Source organism: Suillus clintonianus (assembly GCF_016758775.1).
Source record: "Suillus clintonianus strain FC179 chromosome Unknown DEU56scaffold_17, whole genome shotgun sequence".
Taxonomy (NCBI): domain Eukaryota; kingdom Fungi; phylum Basidiomycota; class Agaricomycetes; order Boletales; family Suillaceae; genus Suillus; species Suillus clintonianus.
The window spans coordinates 315,064-339,713 of NW_024539241.1; the positions used below are offsets into that span (position 1 = coordinate 315,064).

Here is a 24,650-nt window from a genome sequence, read left to right on the forward strand (position 1 = left end):
TCTGTATTGTTATTGCTAAGTCTATATTTGGGTGTTAGCCAAGTCTGTAGTGCCTCGTCGGGCGTTTATCAGTAATCTGCCCAGGCCCACAGCCCCATCCGCTGCTGTATAACGCCCTCTCTTACTACGAACCACAGACAGCACAACGGTCATGGTGCGCGTTCTCTCTTTCTGCTTTAAATTCACAATCAAACAAGTCTTATTTTGACTTAGTCGACCGTCGAGCTAGACCAGAAAATACAAGATGTCTTCAAGCGCATCGAGAAGGAACGCAAATTCATCGACGCTTCTCGTTTAATCAGACAAGCAACCACAAACCCAGATGTTCTACGTCAAAATGACGCAAAGGTTCGCGAGGCCGAGCGTTCCCTTTCTTATTTCGAGGATGCTCTCCGTGAGCTACAAGCTCGCAAGCTACTGCAGTCTCAGCGCGATGATCCATCTAGATCGGGCACTGCTACATCTCCTCAACAACAACTATTCAAACAAGGTCGTTCCTCTGATAGAGATCGTTCACTTCCCCGAATCCCCCCCTCCGATTCTACTCGTGGCGCCTCTTCTAGCGCCACTCTCATTCCCGGCGATGATACAGACGGCGTTCCCAAGGCGAAGCAGTACACAAACCTCGATCTTATCAAAGCAGATACCCCCCTTACTACTCCAAAGATATCTCGTATGCTTCATCAGCTCGAGTTCAAACTACAGGTCGAAATGCAGTACAAGAAGGGCATCGACAAGATGTCAAAGCTCTATCAGGCAGACGGCGACAAGAAATCTCGCGCAGATGCAGAGAGCAAGCGCGTCGAGAGCGAGAAGAAGATTCAGCTCCTACAATCCGCCCTCAAATGCTATAAGAACCTCCATATCCTCGATGATGCCGAGGAAGAAGAGCAGCCAGCAGGTTAGTTCTCATTTCCCCCCCTCAATCCACATAATTTCAAATATCATGGGCTAGGTCCCGATGGCGAACATAAAGATAATCTACGCGCCAAGCCTTTGTCCGGCAAGCTCTATGTGACTGTCAAAGGAGCACGCGAGCTCGAGCATGCTCCCATCATAACCGGTTTTAGAGCCCGTGCTGCTTCCAAACAGGTCCGCGAGACCTTCGTGTCCCTCAAAATCGAAGGTACCCAACGCGCTCGCTCCCACCCCTCGCGAACCGACCGTTGGAATGAAGACTTCGAAATCACAGTCGACAAAGCTAATGAAGTCGAGATCGCGGTCTATGATAAACAGGTATCCGAAGTTCACCCGGTCCCTATCGGATTGCTCTGGATAAGAATCAGCGACCTCGTCGAAGCGCTCAGACGGCAAAAGGTCATGATGGACAGCCAGGGCGGCTGGGTCACTGCGGGTGCTATGGATGGCGATGCTCCTGTCACTCGTTCTCCTCAGCATATGGGTGGATTTGGCGATAGCAACGCTCCGCTGAATATAGAACCTGATGGGTCGGGTAATCCACCAAGCGGCGCAACGGCTTACACCAGTCAGAACGAAGGCATTGATGCGTGGTTTGCGGTAGAACCGGTCGGTGCTCTTGGATTGCATCTCAACTTCGGTAAGCGACTTCTACGTCTGTGAGACGGGTTCTTATGCCGAGTTTCAGTCAAGGAGAACGTGCGCAAGCGCCCGCTGGATGCTCCCGGTGGGCTCGGACGTCAGGGCGCTGTCAGAAAACGAAAGGGTGAAGTTCACGAGATGAATGGCCATAAATTCGTACAACGGCAATTCTATCAACTCATGCTTTGTGCCTTTTGCAACGACTTCTTACTCAACGCCCTGGGTTATCAGTGCGAAGACTGCCGGTACACCTGTCACAAGAAATGTTACGAGAAAGTAGTCACGAAGTGTATATCAAAGTCAAATACTGGGGTATGTACCTTTCCCCCCCTTCCCCATCACCCCTCACACCCTTCCTCACCAGGAGGGCGATGAAGAGAAGATCAACCATCGCATCCCCCATCGCTTCGAGCCACTCACGAACATCGGCGCGAACTGGTGCTGCCACTGCGGTTACATGCTTCCCCTCGGCCGCAAGAACGCACGCAAGTGCTCAGAATGTGACATCACCTGCCATGCCAACTGTGCGCACCTCGTGCCTGATTTCTGTGGTATGTCGATGGAGACAGCCAACCAACTCCTCCGTGATTGGCGCGATATCAATCGTGCGCGCGGGGGTAAAGCAGCAGCAGCAGTATCGCGACCCGCCCTTACCCCTACTCCGCAGACCCAAACACAAGTGCTTCCGCCTGCGGAAATGCCGCTCAGCGACAGTCTGGATAGGATGCAGCTTACAGGGGGAGAAGTGGCTCCTGTACCTGGGTTGATTGTTGATGCCTTTGGGCGACGCACACCTACGCAGGATGGTGTCGATCCTCGTTACTATCAGCAACAACCGCCGTCGAGTGTTCCTCCTCGTCCTCCCCCAGGTGCTCGGGTCCCGGTGCCCCCTGCTTACCCCAATGAACAATTGTTGCCTCCCCCACCACCGCCTCTGCCACAGGCGCCTATAGCGTATGAGCAAGAAGAGTACTCGACTTCTGTGCCCCAGGTAAGTTTTTGTGTTTGTCGTGCCAGCGGGTGTGCTCACGAAGCCTTAGAAACAGTCCCCCTACCCGCAACCAGGTTTACCGATGCAACCTCCTCCCGGGCCCCAGTATGCACCGCGACCCCAGGACCCTCACTTGGTCCCGCCCGTTCAGGCTACGCCTCCGGCGCAGCGAGTCCCAAGTCGCAAGCGTAAAGTTGGTCTCGACGACTTCAACTTCCTGGCTGTCTTGGGTAAGGGTAACTTCGGTAAAGTCATGCTCGCGGAGGAGAAAAAGACGAACGGGTTGTATGCTATCAAAGTGCTCAAGAAGGAGTTTATCATCGATAACGATGAAGTCGAGAGGTGCGTTGCGTATTGTTGATGTGATTAAGATACTTACCATGGATGCACAGTACGCGTTCAGAAAAACGAGTGTTCTTGGCGGCTGCTCGTGAACGGCACCCGTTCCTGCTTGGCTTACACTCTTGTTTCCAGACTGAGACACGTGTATACTTTGTCATGGAGTACGTTAGTGGTGGCGACCTCATGTTACACATCCAACGCAAGCAGTTCTCGCTTCGCCAAGCCAAATTTTACGCATCGGAGGTTCTTCTTGCTTTGGAATATTTCCACGCGAACGGCATCATCTATCGTGATCTGAAGCTTGATAATATTCTGCTTACCCTGGACGGACACGTCAAGGTTGCTGATTACGGACTGTGCAAGGAGGATATGTGGTATGGCTCGACTACTAGCACGTTCTGCGGTACTCCTGAGTTCATGGCTCCCGAGGTACTTGTTGTATCCCCCTGTTGTGAGGACCGAACTGATGTTGATGTAGATTCTGCTCGAACAACGATACGGCCGCGCCGTAGATTGGTGGGCGTTTGGTGTCTTGACGTATGAGATGTTGCTCGGACAATCGCCCTTCCGTGGCGACGACGAAGATGAAATCTTTGATGCCATCTTGGAGGATGAGCCACTATATCCCATCACCATGCCGAGAGACGCTGTCTCCATCTTACAGAAGGTCGGACGTCCCCGCAGTTTGCTTTTTATGATTGCTGATTGGTGACATTACAGCTGTTGACCCGGGATCCCACACGTCGTTTGGGATCTGGGAAGGCTGACGCCGAGGAGATTAAGAGACATCCTTTCTTCAAGGATGTGAGCTTTGACGATGTCTTGAACAAACGCATCCCGCCACCGTACTTCCCCACCATAGTGAGCTCGATGTTTCAAGTACAAAGGAACGATATTGACTTCATTTGCAGAACGGAAGTGCGGACACCAGTAACTTTGATGAAGAGTTTACAAAGGAGCAACCGACATTGACGCCTGTTCACGGACAGCTGTCTTCGAAGGACCAACAGGAATTCAGCGGATTCTCATGGGTGAGCGCGATGCCTGTTTTCTGTCGCGTTTCCACTGATCAACTTGCGCAGGTCGCTTCTTGGGCGGATGTATGATTCGGACTCTACGCAGCATTGTCATCACCATCTGTCTTGTCTTGTCGCAATAATACATACATTTTTTTTGTTCTTCTCACCTGTACTTGGATGGTTTTCACAAAGTTCATGAAAGTTATCATGTAGCGTACCCGTCGAACAATTTCACTTTCGCTCTCTTGAGACGGTCAGTGCTAGCGTTTGGAGTTTGTAGACACGACATGCGCGCCTGTTCCGGGCACGTTCGTTCTGTCCTCGCGCACTTCGTCTCGTTGTCCACGCATCAGATCGTGGAAACTTTGCCAGAGGGAGGCGATGGTTTCGTATTCACGAGTCATGCCTAGCACCTCTTCGAGCTTGCGATTGAGTACGTTGCTAGTTGAGAGAAGGTCTTCGAAACCCTATAGATGACGCGTTAGTTTTGACTTTTGAGGTGTAGATGCAGTTGGGTTAGGCGATACTTACTGCTGTGATATCTGAGGACAGTCTGTCGCGCTCGCGTTCGAAGAAGGAGGGTTCTGATTGCGACATCAAGGAGTAATACTTGCTAGCACGTGGAGGATTGGCTGAAGTCAACAGTTATTATTAAGGATGCAAAGACCGTGTCGCGTCGCGTTCTGAAACTTATGTCATCCAAGTAGGGCACAGGTAAAATGCTGCGCCACTGCTGCGACTGCTGCGGCAACTGCCGCGATCCACTGCTGCGCTGCTCACAAAACATTAATGAGTGCGCATTCAAATACTCACTATGCCTACTATCAGCTACTGGACCTCTGTCTATTCCAAACCACCCATGGAGTCAAGCATGCACTAGGTCCTTATGCATCCACGCTGCCCATCCAAGTCACACTTCAACGTTTCAACTCCGCCGTTTCAAACGTTTCAGCTTGAACCCAGCTAGCAAGAACCTTTTTCTTATGAAAAGCTGATAGGTGAGCGATTATGCAAATAGTACCAGTGTGTTAGATCTGATGCGAGACGGAAGGTTGATGTAGGTGCGCGGACTCCTTAATCAAGGATGGTACGCTTATCGAATCCATCGATTGCTAAAACTCTGCGCTGGCTGGGTGCTTATCGACATGCGGTATCACACATGGTGTAATTCTGAGGCATGCTGTATAATCGATGGTGGTTGATGGTTTAGAATGGCTGTGATGTGCCAAGATGTTGGCGCAACAGTCGACCCTCCTTTCGCCGCTCACCCAGAAAGGAACTTCACTTCTGGGCACGTCTTTTCAATCAGGCATGTGGAGGTAACCGGAAGGTCGACCGGTTGGTGCTGGTCAGCTGCCAGCTTTTCCCCAACACGTGTCTAACCCCTTATCAACTTTTCGTGGTCTTAAAAATCAAGACCGAGCAAATCCCTTTGGCATCAGCGATTTTCTCACCGCGTTCTTTCGTCCGTTCGCGTCAGGGCCTTCTGCTGAACTCACCTACTTATTTTTTCACAGTCTACTTGGCACATGACCCCAACGCCACGACTAGTGGCTATCACGCAATATGTAACATTACCCCCCTGCTATGAAACACGGGCGGTTGTTAAATATCGCCATAATCACTTCGTCAGAAACATTGCACACGAGATGCTTGTACCACATCTTGGTCAGTAGAACAATTACTCTCTTTTCAATATGTAGGGTCTGCGGACCGTGCGGTTCCAAATCATGACGCATCCCCGTACCTTTCTACGAGATACTGATCTCGTAGAACACTCCAGATTGAGAAGGCCGGTGGTGCGATGCTGTTCCACTAACTTTCCATCATCTCTAGACCATTCAGCGCCGATGTGTCCATGGCCGTCGCGGGGTTGCTATATCAGCATGGTCCCCGCGTATCATGTATATGAGAGAGAGTCCACTGTATCGGCATACCAATAGCATTGTTTCAATGTTGTTGGTTTGCTGATAGAGTGTAGAATCTCAAAATTTCGATCACCCCCCCCCCCCGGCAGGTGAAGAATTGTGCCAAGACCACGATGCGTGCTTTTATTGCAGTGGTACAGGTACACAAGAGTCGACCTATCTAGAGAACAATCTAGAGGAGTATTTCAACATGACATATTATTATATCGATGCATACGCAACTCCTGTTACTGTTTCTTATTCGTCAAGACGCGAAGAGACTCGTTGATTGTGTATTGTTCATCGCCAGAGGTCGAGAACAGTGCGGGCAGCTAGGAGACACACGCAAAGTCAAGACACTTAAGGGGGACGTGGTGACAGACACTGTGGACGATACGGGTATCATCATCAAAGAGGTGGCATTGAGGCCATTCGCATCGAGGTAGTATAAGAGGCTTGATTGTATCCGGAATGTGAAGGAAAATACTATATGTAAGTTGACTGCTAGCGAAGAGCCGGGGGGAAAGTACTAGTTGTCCAGACGCTGCGCTTTTATTGATGACCATTGGCAAGTGAGGGAGATGCACAGCAGAAAAAAGAATGAAACAAGCCAAATGATGGGTTGTGACTTGTGACTCAGTGGGCGCGTCGCGTTTGTCACAGTGCAAAACATTCATGTTTATACCCCGTGCTTCATCTGACGGACTCTAATTAGTAATGTCGACTGTTCCCGACCAGTAAATTCGATGACGCAAAGAGGAGAATAAGTAATTGGATCAACAAAACATGGAGGAGAGAAGCTTGACATGGTATCCAAGTTCGAGGTCGGAGAAGCGCCCCAGTCAATGATGCGGCAGTAGGGGGGCAGGGAAAACGTTGATTAGACGGTAATTTGACAGTTTCTACTAGCCATCAGAGGCCTGGATCGTGATTTAAAGCAGTGGTTCAGGTCAAGCAGGCTAATATGTCTCGCCGTTGCGCGTCTCTGGGCAACTTCCTCACACATCGGCCCGGTTTCAACATCTTGCCTCTTGCAATCAAAAGCAGTTCTAGACCTGGCTAGAGGCGTCATCAACCAGACATAGCCCTAGTAGAGCGTTCCAGAGTAACCCACATTACCATTCAATTCCACTGGCGGCAAACCTCGGCAACGGTGGTAAAACATCGGTTATCTCCTTTCCTTACCGTATATAAATCCTCTTTCCCCCCCTGAGACTCGCTACAGATAACAAAACTTCTACCACGCCAACCACCATGGATACTGCAGCTAGGCAACTCGAGGCTGAAGTCAATCGACTCCATCACGAGCTTCAAACCCTGAAAGTACAATATCAGAGCGATGACGACGAGCTTATCACTATCTCTGAGTACATTTTGAAGAGATTGGAACAGCTCAACGTGACGGTATGTGTCTCCTTCTCAATCAAGGCCATTCAAGTTGAACATAGTTTCATTGTTCACAGTCCATTTTCGGAGTGCCGGGAGATTTCAACATGCGTAAGGTTTGATTAATGACTGAACGAGTTTACTTGTTAATGAGTTGCCCAGCTTTCCTGGTGAATTGTTATCCGAATGAACAACGCCAACATTGACACTTCCTTCTTCAATTCTTAGGACTTCATTGAAGACCATCCCACGATCAAGTGGATTGGGAATTGGTAACAAGTCCATCATGTCGGCGACGCGTTTTCTTACCCTATTCTAGCAACGAGTTGAATGCAGCTTATGCAGCCGATGGCTACGCCCGCGTGAAAGAGCACAGCATAGGCGTGGTTGTGACAACGTAGGTTTGGTAGTCGACAAACATTATTAACATGCGACCTCAATAATGTGGTTCAGGTTCGGCGTTGGCGAATTAAGTGCCATCAACGGGATTGCCGGCGGTAATTGTTATTCATCGTTCTCGCACTGAGTAACTCACAAGTATCTCAGCGTTCTCTGAAATGGTCCCTGTCCTTCATATCGTCGGAGTGCCTAGCACTACGCAGTTGAAGAATAAGCCCATGCTTCATCACACACTTGGCAATGGGAGGTATATCTCTCTCGTTTTTGTTTACCGCAGTATCTGATGTTTGCCAGATTCGACGCATATACTAAAGCTGCGGAACAGATCACCATTGCTCAGGCCATGATTATGAATAAAACACACGCTGCCGCCGAAATCGATCGAATCCTCACTGAGTGTATTACCCAAGTAAGTCCTGATTGTCCACCTTTCCTCCTTCAAGCAGTGAATGTCCCGCAGGCTCGCCCCGTTTACCTCACACTTCCGATGGACCTTACCACTGAAAAAATCCCTGCCAAGCGTTTGAAGGTAGAGCTTTCGCGCACCCCTCCTCTCAACGACGCAGACGTCGAGAATTATGTTCTCGACGAGATTATGGAGCTCGTGGATGATGCTAAACAAGACATCGTTGTTCTCGTCGATGCTTGCGCTGTTCGTCACGACATGCGCCAGGAAGTCAACGACCTTCTCGCCAAGACACAGTTCCCTGTATATGCAACACCAATGGGTAAGACGGCAGTGAACGAGGAGCATGAACGATACGGCGGTGTGAGTTTCCATAATCGCCTTTCGTTAAAGACAGTTCTGACGCTGCTATAGATTTACATCGGCTCGATCACGCATCCGTCCATCAAGGAGAGGGTCGAAAACGCAAAGCTTATTCTCTCAATTGGCGCCTTGAAGTCAGATTTCAACACGGGAATGTTCACGTATCATATTCCGGCGACGCACACCATTGAGGTAACTTTCTATAATATGGCGGTTTTCGACGCTCAGGTTATCTTCGTAGTTACACTCCGACCATACACTTGTTCGCCACGCAAAATTCCCGGGTATAGGAATGAAGTTGCTTCTCCCGAAGCTCACGGAGAGGCTGAGTAAATATAAGGAGGGTGCATCACGGATCCCTCTTCCGCGCTATAAGCTAGATGTTCCAGATGAGAGTGACGATAAGATTTCTCATGCTTATTTCTGGCCTCGGGTGGGAAAATTCTTCCGGAAGCAGGATGTCATCGTTGCTGAGACTGGTGAGTAGAACGTCATCTACTGTTCCTGAAATTTCAGAGCGAATTGTGTGTATAGGCACTTCAAACTTTGGAGTTTTGGACGTTCCTATGCCTGACCAGTCCATTTTCGTCAGTCAGATCTTGTATGGAAGCATTGGATGGGCAACCGGTAAATATTGCGAAGCTCCTATGACCAATTTGTATCTGACGGAAATAACTCTAGCTAGTACACTCGGTGCAGCTCTCGCAGCCCGCGACAAATGTCTTGGACGCACCATCTTATTCACTGGCGATGGTAGCATGTACGTGGTCCATTGATCGTGCCTGAATTCAGCCTGACTATTACATGGGTCAGGCAACTGACTGTGCAAGAGATTTCAACCATGACTCACCATAAGTTGACGCCAATCATCTTCGTGCTGAATAACAAGGGCTACAATATCGAGAGGCACTTGCACGGCTTGAATAGGTGAGTGATCGCTAAAGCGCACTACTGAACGTGACAGCTCATTAACCGTTGCAGGAAGTACAACGACATCGTAGACTGGTCAGAAAGTCCTCGCTCTCCTCGCTTACATTTTTTTGAAGTATTCCCACAGGAAATGGACTTCGCTTCTCACTACTCTCGGTGATATCGATGGTAAGATGTCAAACTCGTATACGGTCCGCAGCAAGTCAGAGCTCAACAAACTTCTTGACGATAACGAATTCGCGAGTGCGCAGAAGATACAGTTGGTCGAAGTAATCATGGACAAGTACGACACACCCCGTGCGTTGCAAGCATCTGCGGACTTGACTGCGAAGATTGCGGCGGGGCAAGTCTGAATCATCGCCAGATATTTTTCAGAATGTATTGTTACTGTAAAACAAGCTGTAAAATCATACAATGAGAACTCCGTGTCATGAATGTCACTTTTAAAAACGTGCAAACAAATTTTACGAAGGACAGGGGTGTTCCTCATTCGGTTCGTGCGTTTCAACTTAACACGTGACTGACGCGTATCAGGCATTGGCGCGTCAACCACCTGTCCTAATCCGAATCATCGTCCACGATCTTCGATACCCATATATTAGACTCTGCTACAAAGCCATCATCTTATATTTCGCTATTGGCTACTCTTTACTTCAACCTTGCTACCAACAGCACCTCTCAGGACTAGTGGTCAAGACGGCATAATGGCACACAACTCAGATACTTTTCCTCGCCGAATGGGTAACTACTGGCTACAAGACCGACTTGGATCAGGTTACTCAGGTACGTACTGGACTCACTGAACACCATTCCTCAACCTAGGCCATATCGTCCCAGGCTCTATCTTCAAGGCACACCATGTTCACGACGGCACTCTCGTTGCGCTCAAAGTGCAAGATGTCAACCACGAGTGCCCGACAAATCGCTATGAGCAGTCCATATATCCTCTACTACAAGGCGGGGAGGGTATGCCTCGCTTATGGGCTAACGGTATCGAGGGAAAGTGGCATTATCTGGTTATAAGTCTCCTCGGAAAGAGTCTGGAGAGTATCTACCGCCAAAATCTGCAAGCTGGGCACCAGACGATGGACCTTCGCAGTGTATGTTCCATCGCGATTCAAGTGGTGAGTTTTCGCGCTGGCTTCAGATCAATAACAGAACCTTGACGTCGATCGAATGTACAGATCGCACGCTTACAGATCATGCACAATCGCGAAGTTCTGCATCGCGATATACAGCTTGGGAACTGTGCTATCGGATTGACACCCGAAGAAGAAACTATCTACATGATCGACTTCGGTTTTTCCAAACGCTTTATCGATCCGCACACGCGGCGACATATTCTGGACTCAAAGCAGAAGAGAGACTTCTTGGGCAACTACTGGTTTACGTCTGTCAATGTGCATTGCAAAGGCAAGGGTCAGTATCCTAGATTTATTTATGTGTTACGGCTACCTATGAAACTGTCGCAGTACCGTCACGGCGGGATGATCTTGAGGCCGCTGCACTGATGTTTATACATCTTCTTACACCTGGAGGTCTCCCATGGACACGGAATGGAGTACCGAAAACCGACTCGGCGCATGATCGCATCAAGCGAGCGAAAAAGAACTCTTGTCCTGAAGACTTGTGCAAGGGAATGCCTTCTGAGTTTGAAGAGTTCCTGCGGTATTGTCGACGGCTGAAGTTCCACGACTGTCCTGATTACGATCAGTGGAAAGACGAGTTCAAGGCGCTCGCACAAGACAGTGGCTTCACTGATATTGAGCGCTTTATCTGGCCACCACCGAAAGCTTCCAAGGTACGATCGATTGTCAGTAGGCCTGAATTGGTGTTCATTGACTTTTTCAGGTCGTTCGGCCTGCTCCTACACGACCCACGATTGACGCAGACGAGATGGCGAACGTCCTGAATGACTTGGCTAAGCTCCAGCTCAACCCGCCTCGTCCAATACTAGGGGACCAAACTAATGTCCCTGCCCCTACGCGAAAAGATGACGCCAAAAAGCCTGGTGAAATCATATCCGTAAGCGACAGCTCCGAGGACGGTAGATCGAAACCAAATGCCCAACCTCTTCCACCCCGCACTCCCGTGCGAACGAAGAAAGCCAGTCAGCTGCAGAAACTCAAGCTTTCTGTCCTTGATTCAACAGATAATGCCGAGCTTGCGATCGCCGTGGAAGAGTTCGCGAAATTCTTGCAACTGGGCTCAAAGACGCTCACGAAAGAGGGTTTCGCCTTTCTGGATGCATTGTACAAACAGCTCGCAGATCCTTCAATATTCGTACACCCGCTTCGGACTTTGCGAAGTGCGACTCAAGAGGACACTCGAGCGCCCCAACCGGCACACGTGAAGTTGGGCGTGGTTGCGAGGCTTCGCCGAGAGGTCGGGACTGCATCGAGTAATAGGGTGCTTGCGAACCTCGTGGCTGACTTTGGTGCTGTGACAAACAAGAGCAGTGGCAGGACTATTACCAAGGATGGGTTTGCGTTTTTGGAGGGATTAGCCGCAAGGCTTCAAGCGTTAAATTAGAGAGGGAGTACTTGCGTTTACCAGGCCCCTTTAATTAGTGAGATCGAAGTGTTCTAGTGGAAGCGGCCTCGCCTTGTCTCGCACAGGTGTTTGATCTTGACAGGGGATATATATATACATGGCAATTTTGCTCTTTGCTTGGGTTGGAGCTTTGCTCTTGAGAATTAAGTAACGTGTGATCTCGGTTAACACCGGGAACAATTCTTTTACCCCAATAAATAGGTCTCGCAAGTTTGCACGCTTGTTTTTCTTTGTCTCTTTCTCCCTTCCTTTTTTTCATAGAAGCTTGGATTAGACAGGAGTCTACCACAACGACCCCAAGCATGTCAACCGGATCTGAGAAGGGTATCACGACCGTGAAACAGAATGTCTGCGTTATCCCCGACCTCACAATCAAGGACTTGTTGAGCGCCATCCCGTAAGTTTGAACGCGTCTTGAGATGTATTCCGGGGTCAGATACTGATCACCGTTGGTGTTTTCAGCGCTCACTGCTTCAAGCGTTCAGCGTTGCGGTCATCACTATACGTGTAGGTTATTCCTTTGCCAAGATAACTGGCTCTAACGCGTTTCACGATGATTAGTGTGTACGACCTGGCGGTGATCTCTGGTCTCTACAAGTCTGCAAGTTATCTAGACACTTTCATCTCCCCAGAACATATTTCCCTCCCTCATCCTTTGCTCTATCCCGCTGCACGCTTCTCTCTCTGGGCAGGGTACACATTCTGGACGGGTCTCTTCGCCACTGGTCTTTGGGTCATTGCTCACGAGTGCGGCCACCAAGCGTTTTCAGAGTCCAAGTTGATCAACAACAGTGTTGGTTGGGTCCTGCATTCTGCGTACGAGCTCAAATTTTATTTCTTCTGGTCACGTGATTCACTGTACCTAAAAAAATTAGGCTCGGTGTACCATACCATTCGTGGAGGATTAGCCATGCCAAACATCATGCTTCAACTGGCCATATGACTCAGGATCAGGTCTTTGTCCCCAAGACACGTTCCCAGCTTGGCTTGCCCGCATTCGACCCGACGAAGGAGGATATCCTTGGTTCAAGTGTTTCGGATGATGTGATGAGGGAGCTGAAGGAGGCGCTGGGCGACTCTCCTATTGGCGCAACCATTGGTGCTGCTACCTATTTGGTTAGGCGATTTGAATGAGATCTGCGTGATTGTGGCTGACGGAACTTTTAGCTTGGCGGCTTCCCTGCATACCTTATCCGCAATGCATCTGGTCAGAAGCGTTACCCCAAGGGCACCAACCGTAAGTATCAATTTGTGTTGAGAGGAGATGAACTTGATGTTTTTGTAGACTTCAGTCCTGATGCTGTGATTTTCGCGCCTCATCAGCGCGGGTCAGTCATTCTGTCTGACATTGGTATCGTGCTCTGGCTCGCTGCTATTAGCGGCTCCATCTATACATATGGGTTCTGGACCGTGTTCCGTGTCTACCTGATGCCTTACCTCTGGGTCAACCACTGGCTTGTCCTCATCACGTTCCTCCAACATACCGACCCTCTCCTCCCCCACTACCGTGCCTCTGAGTTCACTTTCCCTCGCGGCGCTCTGGCTACTTTGGACCGCAACCTCCTTGGCGGTTGTGGCTCGATCATGGGTTGGATCGGTGCTCATGCTACCCACGGTATCTCTGAGACCCACGTCCTTCATCACGTCTCCAGCAAGATCCCTCACTACAATGCTTGGGACGCTGCTGATGCTCTTCGCAAGCGCCTTGAACAAGCAGGTCTTAAACTGGATGGTGCCCCTGGTGGATGGATGGAAGTCTACAGGGTTTTCAAGGAGTGCAAGGTCAGTCCACTCTTACTTTGGTTCGATATATATTCTGAGACATCGTCAAGTTTGTTGAGGATGAGGGCAACATTGTTTTCTACAAGAACTCCTCCGGTCTTGCTGCCACTCGCCCTGCGTTCACTGATGGCAGCGCTAGTGACTCTGGTATTGAGGTTGACAAGATTTAAAAGCGTAGTCTTGCGTTATAGAGACGCCTGTAGATCGCCCATAGATCTGGCTATTATGATTCATAACATAAATGGCTTTGGGGCAATGGGGTTTAGGTGAACATTATTAGAGTCCTATGATCTTGCATTATGATAATTCTAATGGACGACACAATGAATGAATGACTTTTGTGCTGGCCACGTCTGCTATTGCTAATCGTCATCATCCTTCTGCAATAGATCTGATGTCTCGACCACTACTCAACCAAGGCCTTCGGATGGCAACCATGTTGTGTTGGTGAGCTGGTGCCTTGCCTGATCCAGATGTAAAGGTACGGAGCTGCTGTAGGTGTGCTCAAGCAGCATGTGAAAATTGAGAACAGCTTTTCGTACAGGACTCTAGGAGTGGATCAGTTTGGGGTACACATGGGTCGAAGTCTAGTTCTAATGAAACGACAAGGAAATGAACGACCGTCACGTCTATTAATCGTCATCATTCATGGACTGCTGTATATTTTCCTTCCACAGATCCGAGAACTCTTCAATGTCCCGACCGCTACTCAACGCGAGGGCTTCGATTGGCAGCATGTTGTGTTGGTGAGCTGGTGCATTGCGCCTCGTAGCGGGATGTGAAGGTGAGTCAATGACACGGAGATCAAGTGTGCTTGATGATTCCTGCATGAAGATTACCAATAGTTCTTCGTAGGTGAATAGGAGGGGATCCGTTCGGGGTGCATATGGGTTAAAGTCTAGGACGTGTCCTCGAAATAGATCACGCGTCATCAGCACATCAAAGATGTCTTCATGGCAGATGAGCGCAGGCACCGCGACGAAGGAGGGTTTAAACGTACAGTCTTGTTGTCCATGCCATTGGGACTTGACATCTTCCTCCCAAAAACGCTTTAGCGTCTCGGCGATCTTTTGTTGTGTTTCGGGCTCGTTCATGAAATCGTAGAAATTCGTGTCACGTTGTGATATCCCTGGAGATAGCATGAGCATGATCGTTGTCGGCATGTCTGAGATGGTACGTACCAATGAGACGATTGTCGCGGACGAAACACCTGAACTCGCGGCTCCTATCTATAGGATACCATTTCCGCAAGACAAGCTCGAGTTCATATGATGGCGGATTCAAGAGATCGAATTGACATCCCTCAAAGACCGTGTAGACACTCAGATCGTGTGATACATAGTCCGAGGATTTTAACAGGATGTAGACGTCTGATGGAGATGTGCATTTGAGAGGCGAGGATGGGGGTAATACCCAAGATGCATCCTGTGTTCGATGTGAATGGGGATTGATATCGATGGAATTGGACTGACCTTGGGTGAAGAAAAATTAAGCTTGGGGAAGACTGCGCCGTATTCTTTGATCGTCTCTCTTATCCGCTCGTCTAGATCTGGGAAGGAGAAATGTTGCCCGATGGCAGCGTCGTCCTCCTCGTCATCGTCATCCGAAAGAGAGCTTTCTGCAGGACTGAATGGGAAGTGAGTATGAGTGAGATAGAGTGTATGTCGAGCAAACCAACACGTTTTCCGAGCCTTCTGGTACGAAAATGCGATCTGAGTCGAGGTATTCCGTGAATGCTTGATCCAGGGGACGGATGATGGTGCTTTTAATGCTGATGGATGAAAACGTTGGATACCATGATGAAAATTGGAAGGAGAGTAGATAATCTGGTGTTTGTGGAGGGAAAATGAATATATCCGTGGACATGGTCTACCGTAATCAAGGCCTGGCTTCAGGGGCAAATGCTGTTGAATCGTGCAGTCACAACCCAAAGTTTCTATTGCGAGCCCGTTCTTCTGCTACGTATCACGTTGATGGTGGCAGCACGATGAATGGACATCCATATTATATTTTTGTATCTCCTACTCATTCACTATCGGTTGCGAATCTCATGGTGCTGCACGAGGGACAACTCGTGTACCAGTTGTCCTATCAACATCCATTCCTTGGATATCCCGGCCGGTAGCACGTCTGTACATTCTGACTTGGACCTTTTGGTTCTTTGAATCCAACTGTACGCGTACACCCTCCCAAGCGCAATCGCATTTCATTTCCTGCATGGCATCTATCAGTCTTGTTTCCCCATCGGCGAGACGCGTGTAGTACATGTACGTCAGATTATAACAGGTCTGCCCATCAACGCACTGGAATACGGGATTACTCGCGAAATGGAATTAGGCATGATCGGAGAAACGAGCGATAGGCGTCTGCACAAATCCCTGTGTGCTCATCGTACCCCAAGTTCCCACCCTGGACCTCTCAGACATTGAGAAATGTCAATCAACTCACTGGGCAATGAGATAATGGGCGGACCGCTTGCTGAACAACATCATGTTTCCAGAAGTCGATGATGATCACTCTCTCGATGAGAAGTAGTCGTCGAACATCGAGAAGGGGGCGGGGAAGCACGTAGATTGGCACGGTCGAAATAGTCATGTGGTGACGTGACAAGCAGACCAAGTCTTCATCTAAATTTCAATAAAGAAAACGAATGCGCTGTTCAACCTGGACTCGGTGTATTATATGAATGATGATTAGTGCCCGACAATGCCTCAAAGTATAACTGTGATGAAACAACAGCACTCACCGGATGAGCGGCCACGGAATTAACAGAGCGACATTAGATGATGAGAAAGCAGTGAAGTGCCATATTTTTTAAAGATATGCATGCATCATACCGTATCGTCATAATATCCATGGTGACCACGCGCAGAGCATGCGACAATGCAGGATTAGCAAGTGGAGGTGGATATGAGTTTACTCCTCTTCCTCCTCTTCCTCCTCCTCTTCTTCGCCTTCCTCCTCGTCATCCTCCTCCTTAGCAGCCTCAACAACGGCAGTTGCGATACGGTCCAAATCCCGCTGACCATCTTGGCTTATCCGTCGTCCACCATTGTCGGTCTGCTCCAAGACACCAATCTTCTCCAGCGATTGGCAGACTTTTCTTTGGACGGAGGCAGAGGAGTTGGCGTGGTGTGATGGGCGGTTTCCGCGTCTGTTGCGGCCACCGTGGAGTTTTGTCAATGCGCCGATACCGACGTCTTTGCGGAGGTAGATGTGTCGTGCAACAGCAGCTGATTGTGATTGCTCTTTAGAATTGTACTCTGATCAAGAGTATTGAAGATGACGCACCTGCACGGACGTAGTACCAGTCTGGGTCATAAGGTGCGAGCTCTTTGAAAGACCCTGTTTTAACGAGGTCGACCCATGTAGGGACCTCGAGCTTTCCCGACCGTTTGAGATGGGAAGCATATGCAACAATGAAAGCGTCGGCGCTGCAAGGGTGATATTCAGAGATAAATATTGGGCTGATTGGATATAATTTAATGTCATACCTGATATCTCTTACTCCTGGCATGTTGGATAGTGGGAAGGTCGACCGTGAATAACCTTGAGGAAAGTAACGCGGAACGTTTCGCGCGACGAGTGACGGCTTGTGTACGACTCTGAGAATTAGAGTTCAGTACTGAGTTCAAATTCAGCCACCGCTGTGCAGTTTTGAGATTAGTCAGCAAGTGTACTTCTCTTCCAATGCAATTGTTGCACAACTTCGAGAACCGAAACGTTTACGATGAGGAACACCCACAGACAGATGTCATTGAGCAGCTCGCTATCCTACTACATGATTTTCCATTATCCTCAGGATCACTGAGGCGTGCCACTCGCAATTCGAAATTTTCACCACACGTTTTGGTGCACCACGTTCCAGGCAAGATATTTGAGCCTGACAGTCCGTGACTGGCAGATTTTTACACGCGACTCGTCGACTACCACGACTTCAAGAAGAATAACTTCTGCTTACGTAAAAAGCATATTATCGTGCAATTTCTCATCAGACCACCATGATCGTATCCACAGTTAACAAGGATCTCAATTTCACTCCTTTTTCATCTTTACCTCCAGAATTACTTATCGAGATATTCTCAACTTGTAGTCTTACAGGTGACTGGCACATCCCCATCACACTATCCAAAGTCTGCTGTTTATGGAGAGAGTTGATCATATCGTCACCCTCCATATGGCAGGTCATCGTCGTACTAGACTCCAGGCGCTCCATGTCCTCCATCCGTACTCAGGCAGAGCTATGGGTCGCTCGATCTTCGCCTCTTCCATTCAATGTAGTCATCAAGCTGTCGGATTTTGAGCGACTGTTACCCATCATGTCGTGCTTCCTTCCCAATCTCGCTCGTTGGATGCGCTGTACTATCACTTACGATGGAAGAATCATCGAGACTTCTTTATCCGATCTCACACTGTCCTCACCTCGTCGCATACTACATCATCTCGATATCCTTCTCAAGACCCCATTCGAGGACGTCGCAGGGGATGATGAAGACGATATCATCTTTTTCCCTTGCGGAAGCACGACATATCGTCACATATCCATGAAAGTAGCAACGACCAAACTACCCCACGCAGAAATAGTCAATCCCTTATTATTCACATCCCTCGACATCTCAGAGACCGCATTCCAACACTCCGTTCGATCACCAGACCTCCTTCGGTTTCTTGCCCATTGTCCCAACTTGGAGCACTTGTACTTTCACGGTTTATCCAACGACGAAGGCACTCTTGACGCACCACCCCCTGCCATCGCCCTTCTGCGATTACACACACTCCTCCTTGACGAAATATGCAATCAGCGCAGTATCCTCTCGCATCTCTACGTCCCTGCACTGCGAGAGCTCCATCTACGTCACATCAACGTAGACTACCCACTCGAACCATACTATGTTCCTGAAGAAGGTGACAGCGATGACGAATCCCACGACTTCTCACAGTCCCCACACAGCGACCTCCACACCGGCATGGGCATCCGCAAACTCTTGTCGCGCTCACGCCCTCCACTCGAGATCCTAGACATGGACTTATCAGATATGCGTACCAAAGACTTCCGCTGGGTCTTTGATAAACTGCCCGACCTGAAACAGTTCTCCATAGTCGGGTCTGATATGTCAGATTCGGTGGTTTCGCTGTTCATGCCTTTTACTTTAGGAGATGGAGATAGGCAAGAGCGGGACGAGGAGCGTTGGAGCGTGCGGCTGCCCCAGCTTTCTGTTCTCAAGATGTACAGCTGTCAGCAGCTCTCGGGGGATGCGCTGGTGAAAGCCTTGAGTGCACGTGTCCAGTACACGGATCAGGCAACGCCAGACGCTACGCTGGCGACGGTGATCATCTCAAGCTGCAATCATTTTACTGCGCGTAATGCTCAAGAGTTATCTTGGGATTTGCACGATCGTCTGCATGTGTCGTGATTTGGAATATTGTTCTTTGGGATTGTTTTAAGTAGCCTATCGCTCACTGCACATAGATGTATTTATATTGTATTTGCTCTGTTTCGTATTATTATCGCTTCGGTACCTAAGTTACGAGTATCGGAAAAGGTTTCAACCTCCCTTGGTTGAATCATATTATATAGAAGGAACGGCAGTCTTCCTTCTGTTATGGTCTGATAAGAAGAGACTAATCGAAGCGGGGCCCCATTCATCCCGCAAGCGTCTCGTTTCTATGTAAATGTTAGTGTGAACCTACAGCACGACAGAGCACCTCACCTGACAGGAAAGATAATCCGCTGTCTCTCCGCCGAGTCCCTCAACATGCGTCGGATATCCACAACATTCTCGTAGTTCGCCCTCCACACATCATCACTATCGCGCTCACCCCAGTGGAAAGTATGAAACGTGTCCACCTCATATCCCTCCTCCCACTTTTGCCTCACAAAAGACACATTGAACGGCGGCTGATATATCCACCACTGTTACCACAGTTAGCATACGTGGCACTGCGGAACTCAAAAATTCGCCAAGCCTCACATGTTCCACAAAAAGAATCGGCTCGTGGTGAGGTGCGACCAAATGCAGCGTTGTAGGCGCAGCAATCTCAAGAAAGCACGTCGTCTCGAGGAACAGGCCCAATACCTCCATAAAGATCCTGCGGTGCCGCCCTGGGATGTACATCGTATCTGCGGAGCCTCCGATAAGGCGCGTTTCACCATTGGTGAATGCAGCGAGGCGTTCTCTCAAGTGCGCGGGCACTTTTTGGAATGCTTCCATGCAGACTCCAACTCCCACGTGTGGATCGCTATAGGTGTGCGATACTTATCAGATAAGTATGGTGGAACACCTTGTGGATCGACTCACCCCCACCTGTCAATAGATTATCAGGATACAGATGAGAGTATGTCGGAATATCACGTACCACCAGTCGGGTCCCCATCCCCTCCATGTTTCCGTGAGATTGATGGACGGATCCGGCGATACGTTGACAGGGGGTGCATGAAGGCCGAGGTCAAGGCTATTATCCTGTGCGGGGTTAAAAACAGGCAGGCCCCATGGTGAATGATACCAAAAAAGTTCCTGGTTGAATTTTTCCAATCGTGGAATATTCAGCAGAGTGTCGAATGGCACCCATAGGTAGCCATCATAACACCCGTGCTCCTGGAGGGCAGTGTACAGCATATGGTGAGCCATCTATGTAACTTATGAACACCGAGCGTGTGCACTAAAAGCCTTGGAATACCCACACGTCCTGCCATCTTATAGTATGACGGATCAGATAGATCCTCATCAGAATGGTATGAGTCTACAAAGATATCGTAGGAGTGATCAAAGCCTGCGTCTTCACGGGAGGCAGGTCCAATGTAGAGAATCTAGCATCAAGTATGTGAACCTATCCAAAAGACTAGCTGCGCAGCACTCACATTTGGAAAATAATCAGAATATACTTCTCGGTGGTAATCTAGGTTGGCGCCGTAACGTGCGTGGCTGAAGAACACTACTAGCAGAATGTTGTCGAAGCGATCGTAATTTTCCAGTGGCGTCTTTCTGTGCAGATGAGATGATAAAGGCCGGCGGCGACAGGTGCCTTGCTTGGGCTCCGAGGTGGAACCCCACTGCGGTCTCGGCGCGCGCGATGTCCAAACATTCTCATGCGTCATTGCGAATGACACGTAAAGCAGATAGACAACCAGTACCAGTGCAAATACGACCGGGTAGCGGGGCTTGGCTTTCGTATCAGCTTAAGAGTGGGTCATCTGAAGAATTAGCCTACCCGAGTCACGCATTCAGATCCGACACCTTCCTCCGCGGTCTGTCTTGTACTAAAGACGAATATGCCCGCTGCTGTCAATGCGAGAAGACATCCTATGAATACACCCGGTTCGTTGAGGAAACCTGCAATCAGGAAAAAAAGGACAACATTCGAGGCAAGCACGGTCGTGATGCTTTCTAGAATGACGTCGTAATCTGCTGGTTTAAGCACGAGACACACAAGATATGTAAATTACTCACAGTATATGACATAGAGAGCGGATATGTCTCGACCGGCCTCCGATAAACATGACAGAGTCAGTGCAATCAATTGCGCGTGCGATCCAAAACTATGACTTCTTGTGCCAAGGAATGTTACGCTGAAAATATAAAGTGATAAATGGGCAAGACACCCGAAAGCGAAGATGAGCAGGTTGATTGCATCGAAAGATGACGGACGGTGTGATTTGTATATCTGTGTGTACAGCGGGCTCCACTCTGAACCTTTGTGCGTGTGCGAGATTTTATATAACTCACAATGTCGACCAGGGAGTCAGAAAACGAAATGCTGAGCGCAGACGCGAGCAACGAGAGATATGGCAAGTCACTTGAGCGGCTAATGAGACCGCTCTGAATAAAATTAGAGAGGGTTCAACTACTGGGGATAAATAGTTGCCTTACCCGAACGATGAATACCCCGCAAAACTAAGTCTTATCAGTGCTCAGGAAGATAGCTATCTGACCAGCTTCCTGGAATTACATACCTGTAGAAGAGCAGCATACCACAGTTGTGGAGCACACGTTCTGCAAAAGAACGTGCGCAGCACAAATAGCGAACAGAGACTCGCCGCGGGGATCACAAGGTACTGCGCGAGTGGATCAATGTGTTCCCTGCTTTGAGAAATCTATGAGAAAAGAAGAGAGCAGCTTGTAATCTCCCTGGGATGAAAAAAGGCGTCGGACATACCGCATAGGCACGTAGCGAGTAAAGCGCGGATATAACAAGAATAGACAAACTTGACTGCCCGTCACCAAGATATGACCAGGCAGACGGAGGATATATTTCTGCCACCTCACCGATCCGAATGTTCCTGGGGGTAAAAGACTCGTGACTGCCTTCGAGTGAGAGACTAATATTGCTCAATGGCTGATCTTCGTTGTCATGTCGGCAATGGTCGAGTGAAGGGAACCAATCGTAGCGGAAGTATTTTCGTCTCGCGGAGTATAATCCCAACGTAACGAATAGTTTGATGGCTTCCGTGAAAGCGAGGTGGATATGGATGTTAACAGGAGTTTCCGACTTGTGGTCAACCAGAATTTCGGACGAGACCCAGAGAACAAAGAACCCGATCTAGTAACGATAAGCTGGGTGCTGATCATGATCTCAGATGTCAGTGACTAACTGGAAGAAGACCTTTATTCTGCGAAAAATTGTAGTAAACCGAGAACGAATGCATGGGCGGCAAGCGGGGAAGGACCAACATGGTCTGTGCGCTTTGGGGTCGGATCCTGCCACCTGGCGTGCGCTTTTGCGGTAATTGGAATTATGCCTGATGCCAGAGGACAGTGTAATACCAATAGACCAGAAAGAAAAATGATGTGCGGTAGTAAGTTCAAAAGTGCTTTGCAGTGGTAACGAGTCACAGTTCATTGGAACGGGGAAGTGGAGCGATCCGTTCACAGCTCGGACAGCTAATGCGAAGTCAGACCTACACTACATCTGGATCCTCTATGACCTCCACCGAACTGTGACGCTCGCTTATTCACGACGAAGCTCGTGAAGGTGACAGATCGGCTAACGATGGGCGGGCGTCTATAAGAAGACCCATTCATTGCGCTTAATGCCCAAGCCAGGCCTTACCGCATACAAGTACTGCTGAAAGACAGGACGAAAATCGGATAGTGAATGTTGTCTGTGCTTTTCGATATCTACAAATATATGCGATTGAGAATAAAGATAGCTCGTACATGCGATAATGAACTTGTAAAACTGGTACACAATGCACGCCACATTAATATCAGTGGCCGTTGACGCCATTCACGCCATTCACATCTTTGAGTTTCAGTTCCTTCGCGCCGTTAGCCAGAAGCTCCACGCCTTTGGCTTTTCGAGAAACCAACTCTCGGCGAGCGCGAACACCTTCACGCAAACGCTCAAGGGCGGGGACGGTCATGTCCCAGGACAGGCAAGCATCGGTGACTGACTGGCCATATTTGAGGCCAGCAGGACCACTCGACGGCATATCTTGCCGTCCCTCGACGAGATTAGACTCGAGCATGACACCCATGATAAACGCCGAGGTATCCTGGCTCTCCAGTTGTTGTGCCTAAATAAATAGTAAATAACAATATCTAAAAAAAGTCGGGGAATGCTCACGATGTCTTCTACAACTTCTATCTGTCTACGATGTTGTTTTTGGCTGTTTCCGTGACTGCAGTCAACCTGAATTTGGACCATATCAGCGATAGTGAAATCTTGGGCATAACATCATAAATTTACCATGATTTTGCAAGGAAGACCAGCCTTGGAAAGCTTTTCGCCACAGTCACGGACGTATTCCGCGGCGTAATTTGGGCCTTTAGAGCCACCACGCAAGATTACATGCGTGTCTGGGTTGCCCTGCCAGAAGTTAATGGCTGCGGGGGTGCTAAAAGGTTAGATTGCCGTACCTCGGTTTCAATGATACTGCTAAGGCCTTCTTTGCCCACACTGAGGAAGACATGGCCACTTCGAGCGGCACGAGATGCATCGATCGCAATGCCAACGGATCCGTCGGTCGAATTCTTGAATCCAGTGGGCATCGACAGTGCCGAAGTTAGCTCTCGGTGCACTTGAGACTCTGTGGTGCGTGCACCAATAGCCCCCCAGGACACTAAATCGGCCGTGTACTGAGGCGATATTGTGTCGAGGAACTCGCAGCCAGCAGGCATGCCAAGTTTAGCGATATCTAAAAGGAGGGTACGCGCGATGCGTAACCCCTTGTTGATTTGGAAACTACAATTCATATCACTATTTCCTTATGATCAGCACTTCGTTAGTCGTAAAAAATCGGAAATAAACTTACGGATCATTAATCAAACCTTTCCATCCGATAGTCGTCCGAGGCTTTTCAAAATACACACGCATAACGATGTGCAAGTCATCTTTAGCCACGTCTGCATAGGCTTTGAGCAGCTTGGCGTACTCGATGGCCGCACCCACGTCGTGCACCGAGCAGGGACTAATGAATACATGTCAGTCAATACTCAACTGCACGAAGATATTTCATACCCAACCACCACCATCAGCCGGTCGTCGTCACCCCTGAGTACATTTTCAGTTGCTCGACGTCCCTCAAGGACAGTATTGGCAGCAAGGAAAGTCCTACATGCACGTTAGGACATCATCATAAAAAAACAAGTAAAATTACGCACAAAGGAAGGTCTTCTTGGAGGATTTGGGGTGGAATCAATGGACGCGTCGCTTTGACGCGACGGTTCTCAAGCCGTTGAAGGGCATCTTTGAACGAAAGTGCCATTGAGAGATCCACTTGAAGGGAAGGTGAATTGGTATCTGTTGAAGATGACACGGAGAACACAGAGCTTACTTTCTGACATGGAACTATATAGGTTTTTGGATGATAAGTACGATGGGCGGAATCAATACCAGTTGTCAGGATAACTTGTGAGAATCACGATAAGCTTGAAGAGGTAGGATGAGAGTAACTCCTTGGAGGGCGAATGAGAGTCTGATGAAGAGATCTTGGTCGAGTCATCGTGATCTCTGCAGGTGTGCAAATCTACCTAAGCATCAAAAAAGTAAATTCACACCAGTGCACGTGCACG

At 48.9% G+C, this 24,650-nt stretch overlaps 10 protein-coding genes across 10 annotated transcripts; 5 read left to right on the forward strand and 5 right to left on the reverse strand.

The window, feature by feature from the left end:
- Window positions 1-14: 14 nt before the first annotated feature.
- DEU56DRAFT_184789 (uncharacterized protein) lies at window positions 15-4,385 on the forward strand. The gene is made up of 10 exons (XM_041344965.1): window positions 15-154; window positions 214-901; window positions 956-1,558; window positions 1,607-1,872; window positions 1,925-2,551; window positions 2,601-2,893; window positions 2,944-3,322; window positions 3,372-3,560; window positions 3,614-3,754; window positions 3,805-4,385. The coding sequence occupies exons 1-10, from the start codon at window positions 152-154 to the stop codon at window positions 3,997-3,999; spliced, it is 3,384 nt and encodes a 1,127-aa protein (XP_041211205.1). The 5' UTR covers window positions 15-151; the 3' UTR covers window positions 4,000-4,385.
- On the reverse strand, window positions 4,063-4,626 carry DEU56DRAFT_788553 (DASH outer kinetochore protein). The gene is made up of 3 exons (XM_041352467.1): window positions 4,444-4,626; window positions 4,131-4,379; window positions 4,063-4,084 (listed from the first exon to the last, which is right to left on the reverse strand). Exons 1-2 carry the CDS (start codon window positions 4,507-4,509, stop codon window positions 4,173-4,175), a joined length of 273 nt encoding a protein of 90 aa, XP_041211206.1. The 5' UTR covers window positions 4,510-4,626; the 3' UTR covers window positions 4,063-4,084; window positions 4,131-4,172.
- A 2,447-nt stretch (window positions 4,627-7,073) lies between these two features.
- Window positions 7,074-9,656, forward strand: DEU56DRAFT_910148 (thiamine diphosphate-binding protein; the record flags this gene model as incomplete). The annotated part of the gene is made up of 16 exons (XM_041357155.1): window positions 7,074-7,223; window positions 7,283-7,316; window positions 7,368-7,375; window positions 7,434-7,477; window positions 7,525-7,602; window positions 7,659-7,702; window positions 7,752-7,851; window positions 7,899-8,013; window positions 8,065-8,373; window positions 8,425-8,565; window positions 8,615-8,852; window positions 8,908-9,000; window positions 9,055-9,133; window positions 9,187-9,300; window positions 9,355-9,378; window positions 9,431-9,656. The coding sequence occupies 16 exons, from the start codon at window positions 7,074-7,076 to the stop codon at window positions 9,654-9,656; spliced, it is 1,797 nt and encodes a 598-aa protein (XP_041211207.1).
- Window positions 9,657-9,849: 193 nt separating this feature from the next.
- Window positions 9,850-11,971, forward strand: DEU56DRAFT_788571 (kinase-like domain-containing protein). Its single transcript, XM_041352468.1, has 5 exons — window positions 9,850-10,086; window positions 10,141-10,427; window positions 10,488-10,722; window positions 10,776-11,104; window positions 11,155-11,971. Exons 1-5 carry the CDS (start codon window positions 10,008-10,010, stop codon window positions 11,833-11,835), a joined length of 1,611 nt encoding a protein of 536 aa, XP_041211208.1. The 5' UTR covers window positions 9,850-10,007; the 3' UTR covers window positions 11,836-11,971.
- A 64-nt stretch (window positions 11,972-12,035) lies between these two features.
- DEU56DRAFT_788574 (fatty acid desaturase-domain-containing protein) lies at window positions 12,036-13,992 on the forward strand. The gene is made up of 7 exons (XM_041352469.1): window positions 12,036-12,253; window positions 12,319-12,363; window positions 12,418-12,672; window positions 12,732-12,972; window positions 13,024-13,093; window positions 13,142-13,638; window positions 13,689-13,992. The coding sequence occupies exons 1-7, from the start codon at window positions 12,159-12,161 to the stop codon at window positions 13,806-13,808; spliced, it is 1,323 nt and encodes a 440-aa protein (XP_041211209.1). The 5' UTR covers window positions 12,036-12,158; the 3' UTR covers window positions 13,809-13,992.
- Window positions 13,993-14,074: 82 nt separating this feature from the next.
- On the reverse strand, window positions 14,075-15,633 carry DEU56DRAFT_788577 (D123-domain-containing protein). Its single transcript, XM_041352470.1, has 6 exons — window positions 15,317-15,633; window positions 15,111-15,264; window positions 14,820-15,063; window positions 14,639-14,767; window positions 14,171-14,587; window positions 14,075-14,119 (listed from the first exon to the last, which is right to left on the reverse strand). The coding sequence occupies exons 1-5, from the start codon at window positions 15,502-15,504 to the stop codon at window positions 14,271-14,273; spliced, it is 1,032 nt and encodes a 343-aa protein (XP_041211210.1). The 5' UTR covers window positions 15,505-15,633; the 3' UTR covers window positions 14,075-14,119; window positions 14,171-14,270.
- Window positions 15,634-16,261: 628 nt separating this feature from the next.
- Window positions 16,262-17,293, reverse strand: DEU56DRAFT_185269 (ribosomal protein S19e). The gene is made up of 3 exons (XM_041344966.1): window positions 17,133-17,293; window positions 16,930-17,072; window positions 16,262-16,871 (listed from the first exon to the last, which is right to left on the reverse strand). Exons 1-3 carry the CDS (start codon window positions 17,153-17,155, stop codon window positions 16,555-16,557), a joined length of 483 nt encoding a protein of 160 aa, XP_041211211.1. The 5' UTR covers window positions 17,156-17,293; the 3' UTR covers window positions 16,262-16,554.
- Window positions 17,294-17,639: 346 nt separating this feature from the next.
- Window positions 17,640-19,052, forward strand: DEU56DRAFT_731812 (uncharacterized protein; the record flags this gene model as incomplete). The annotated part of the gene is made up of 1 exon (XM_041348237.1): window positions 17,640-19,052. The coding sequence occupies one exon, from the start codon at window positions 17,640-17,642 to the stop codon at window positions 19,050-19,052; it is 1,413 nt and encodes a 470-aa protein (XP_041211212.1).
- A 54-nt stretch (window positions 19,053-19,106) lies between these two features.
- On the reverse strand, window positions 19,107-22,682 carry DEU56DRAFT_978911 (uncharacterized protein). Its single transcript, XM_041359726.1, has 14 exons — window positions 22,229-22,682; window positions 21,793-22,176; window positions 21,590-21,730; window positions 21,507-21,530; window positions 21,363-21,455; window positions 21,087-21,300; window positions 20,848-21,041; window positions 20,498-20,797; window positions 20,321-20,446; window positions 19,996-20,267; window positions 19,938-19,943; window positions 19,611-19,878; window positions 19,350-19,552; window positions 19,107-19,303 (listed from the first exon to the last, which is right to left on the reverse strand). The coding sequence occupies exons 1-14, from the start codon at window positions 22,307-22,309 to the stop codon at window positions 19,282-19,284; spliced, it is 2,328 nt and encodes a 775-aa protein (XP_041211213.1). The 5' UTR covers window positions 22,310-22,682; the 3' UTR covers window positions 19,107-19,281.
- Window positions 22,683-24,581, reverse strand: DEU56DRAFT_788587 (uncharacterized protein). Its single transcript, XM_041352471.1, has 8 exons — window positions 24,413-24,581; window positions 24,240-24,354; window positions 24,097-24,189; window positions 23,891-24,046; window positions 23,496-23,835; window positions 23,326-23,445; window positions 23,203-23,268; window positions 22,683-23,152 (listed from the first exon to the last, which is right to left on the reverse strand). Exons 1-8 carry the CDS (start codon window positions 24,420-24,422, stop codon window positions 22,844-22,846), a joined length of 1,209 nt encoding a protein of 402 aa, XP_041211214.1. The 5' UTR covers window positions 24,423-24,581; the 3' UTR covers window positions 22,683-22,843.
- Window positions 24,582-24,650: the final 69 nt, after the last annotated feature.

Excerpts from the sequence above, each read along its gene's own strand:
- DEU56DRAFT_978911 (XM_041359726.1), bottom strand. The coding sequence starts at position 22,309 with ATGTTGGTCCTTCCCCGCTTGCCGCCCATGCATTCGTTCTCGGTTTAC. Across the intron at positions 21,531-21,589 it reads GGTATGCTGCTCTTCTACAG|TTTTGCGGGGTATTCATCGT; the intron begins GTATGTAATTCC and ends GATAAGACTTAG. Across the intron at positions 19,553-19,610 it reads CGATTCTTTTTGTGGAACAT|TGGTGGATATATCAGCCGCC; the intron begins GTGAGGCTTGGC and ends CTGTGGTAACAG.
- DEU56DRAFT_788571 (XM_041352468.1), top strand. The coding sequence starts at position 10,008 with ATGGCACACAACTCAGATACTTTTCCTCGCCGAATGGGTAACTACTGG. Across the intron at positions 10,087-10,140 it reads ACTTGGATCAGGTTACTCAG|GCTCTATCTTCAAGGCACAC; the intron begins GTACGTACTGGA and ends ATATCGTCCCAG. Across the intron at positions 10,428-10,487 it reads GTTCCATCGCGATTCAAGTG|ATCGCACGCTTACAGATCAT; the intron begins GTGAGTTTTCGC and ends TCGAATGTACAG.
- DEU56DRAFT_185269 (XM_041344966.1), bottom strand. The coding sequence starts at position 17,155 with ATGCCAGGAGTAAGAGATATCAG. Across the intron at positions 17,073-17,132 it reads CCAGGAGTAAGAGATATCAG|CGCCGACGCTTTCATTGTTG; the intron begins GTATGACATTAA and ends TCACCCTTGCAG. Across the intron at positions 16,872-16,929 it reads CTGGTACTACGTCCGTGCAG|CTGCTGTTGCACGACACATC; the intron begins GTGCGTCATCTT and ends AATCACAATCAG.
- DEU56DRAFT_788587 (XM_041352471.1), bottom strand. Across the intron at positions 23,269-23,325 it reads GTCTTCCTTGCAAAATCATG|GTTGACTGCAGTCACGGAAA; the intron begins GTAAATTTATGA and ends GTCCAAATTCAG. Across the intron at positions 23,153-23,202 it reads TAGAAGTTGTAGAAGACATC|GCACAACAACTGGAGAGCCA; the intron begins GTGAGCATTCCC and ends CTATTTATTTAG.
- DEU56DRAFT_184789 (XM_041344965.1), top strand. Across the intron at positions 1,559-1,606 it reads TGGATTGCATCTCAACTTCG|TCAAGGAGAACGTGCGCAAG; the intron begins GTAAGCGACTTC and ends GCCGAGTTTCAG. Across the intron at positions 2,894-2,943 it reads GATAACGATGAAGTCGAGAG|TACGCGTTCAGAAAAACGAG; the intron begins GTGCGTTGCGTA and ends ATGGATGCACAG.
- DEU56DRAFT_788574 (XM_041352469.1), top strand. The coding sequence starts at position 12,159 with ATGTCAACCGGATCTGAGAAGGGTATCACGACCGTGAAACAGAATGTC. Across the intron at positions 12,673-12,731 it reads GGTTGGGTCCTGCATTCTGC|GCTCGGTGTACCATACCATT; the intron begins GTACGAGCTCAA and ends TAAAAAAATTAG. Across the intron at positions 13,639-13,688 it reads GGGTTTTCAAGGAGTGCAAG|TTTGTTGAGGATGAGGGCAA; the intron begins GTCAGTCCACTC and ends GACATCGTCAAG.
- DEU56DRAFT_788577 (XM_041352470.1), bottom strand. The coding sequence starts at position 15,504 with ATGTCCACGGATATATTCATTTTCCCTCCACAAACACCAGATTATCTA. Across the intron at positions 15,064-15,110 it reads TTAATTTTTCTTCACCCAAG|GATGCATCTTGGGTATTACC; the intron begins GTCAGTCCAATT and ends CATCGAACACAG. Across the intron at positions 14,588-14,638 it reads ATGGCATGGACAACAAGACT|ACATCTTTGATGTGCTGATG; the intron begins GTACGTTTAAAC and ends TCTGCCATGAAG.
- DEU56DRAFT_788553 (XM_041352467.1), bottom strand. The coding sequence starts at position 4,509 with ATGTCGCAATCAGAACCCTCCTTCTTCGAACGCGAGCGCGACAGACTG. Across the intron at positions 4,380-4,443 it reads TGTCCTCAGATATCACAGCA|GGTTTCGAAGACCTTCTCTC; the intron begins GTAAGTATCGCC and ends CGTCATCTATAG.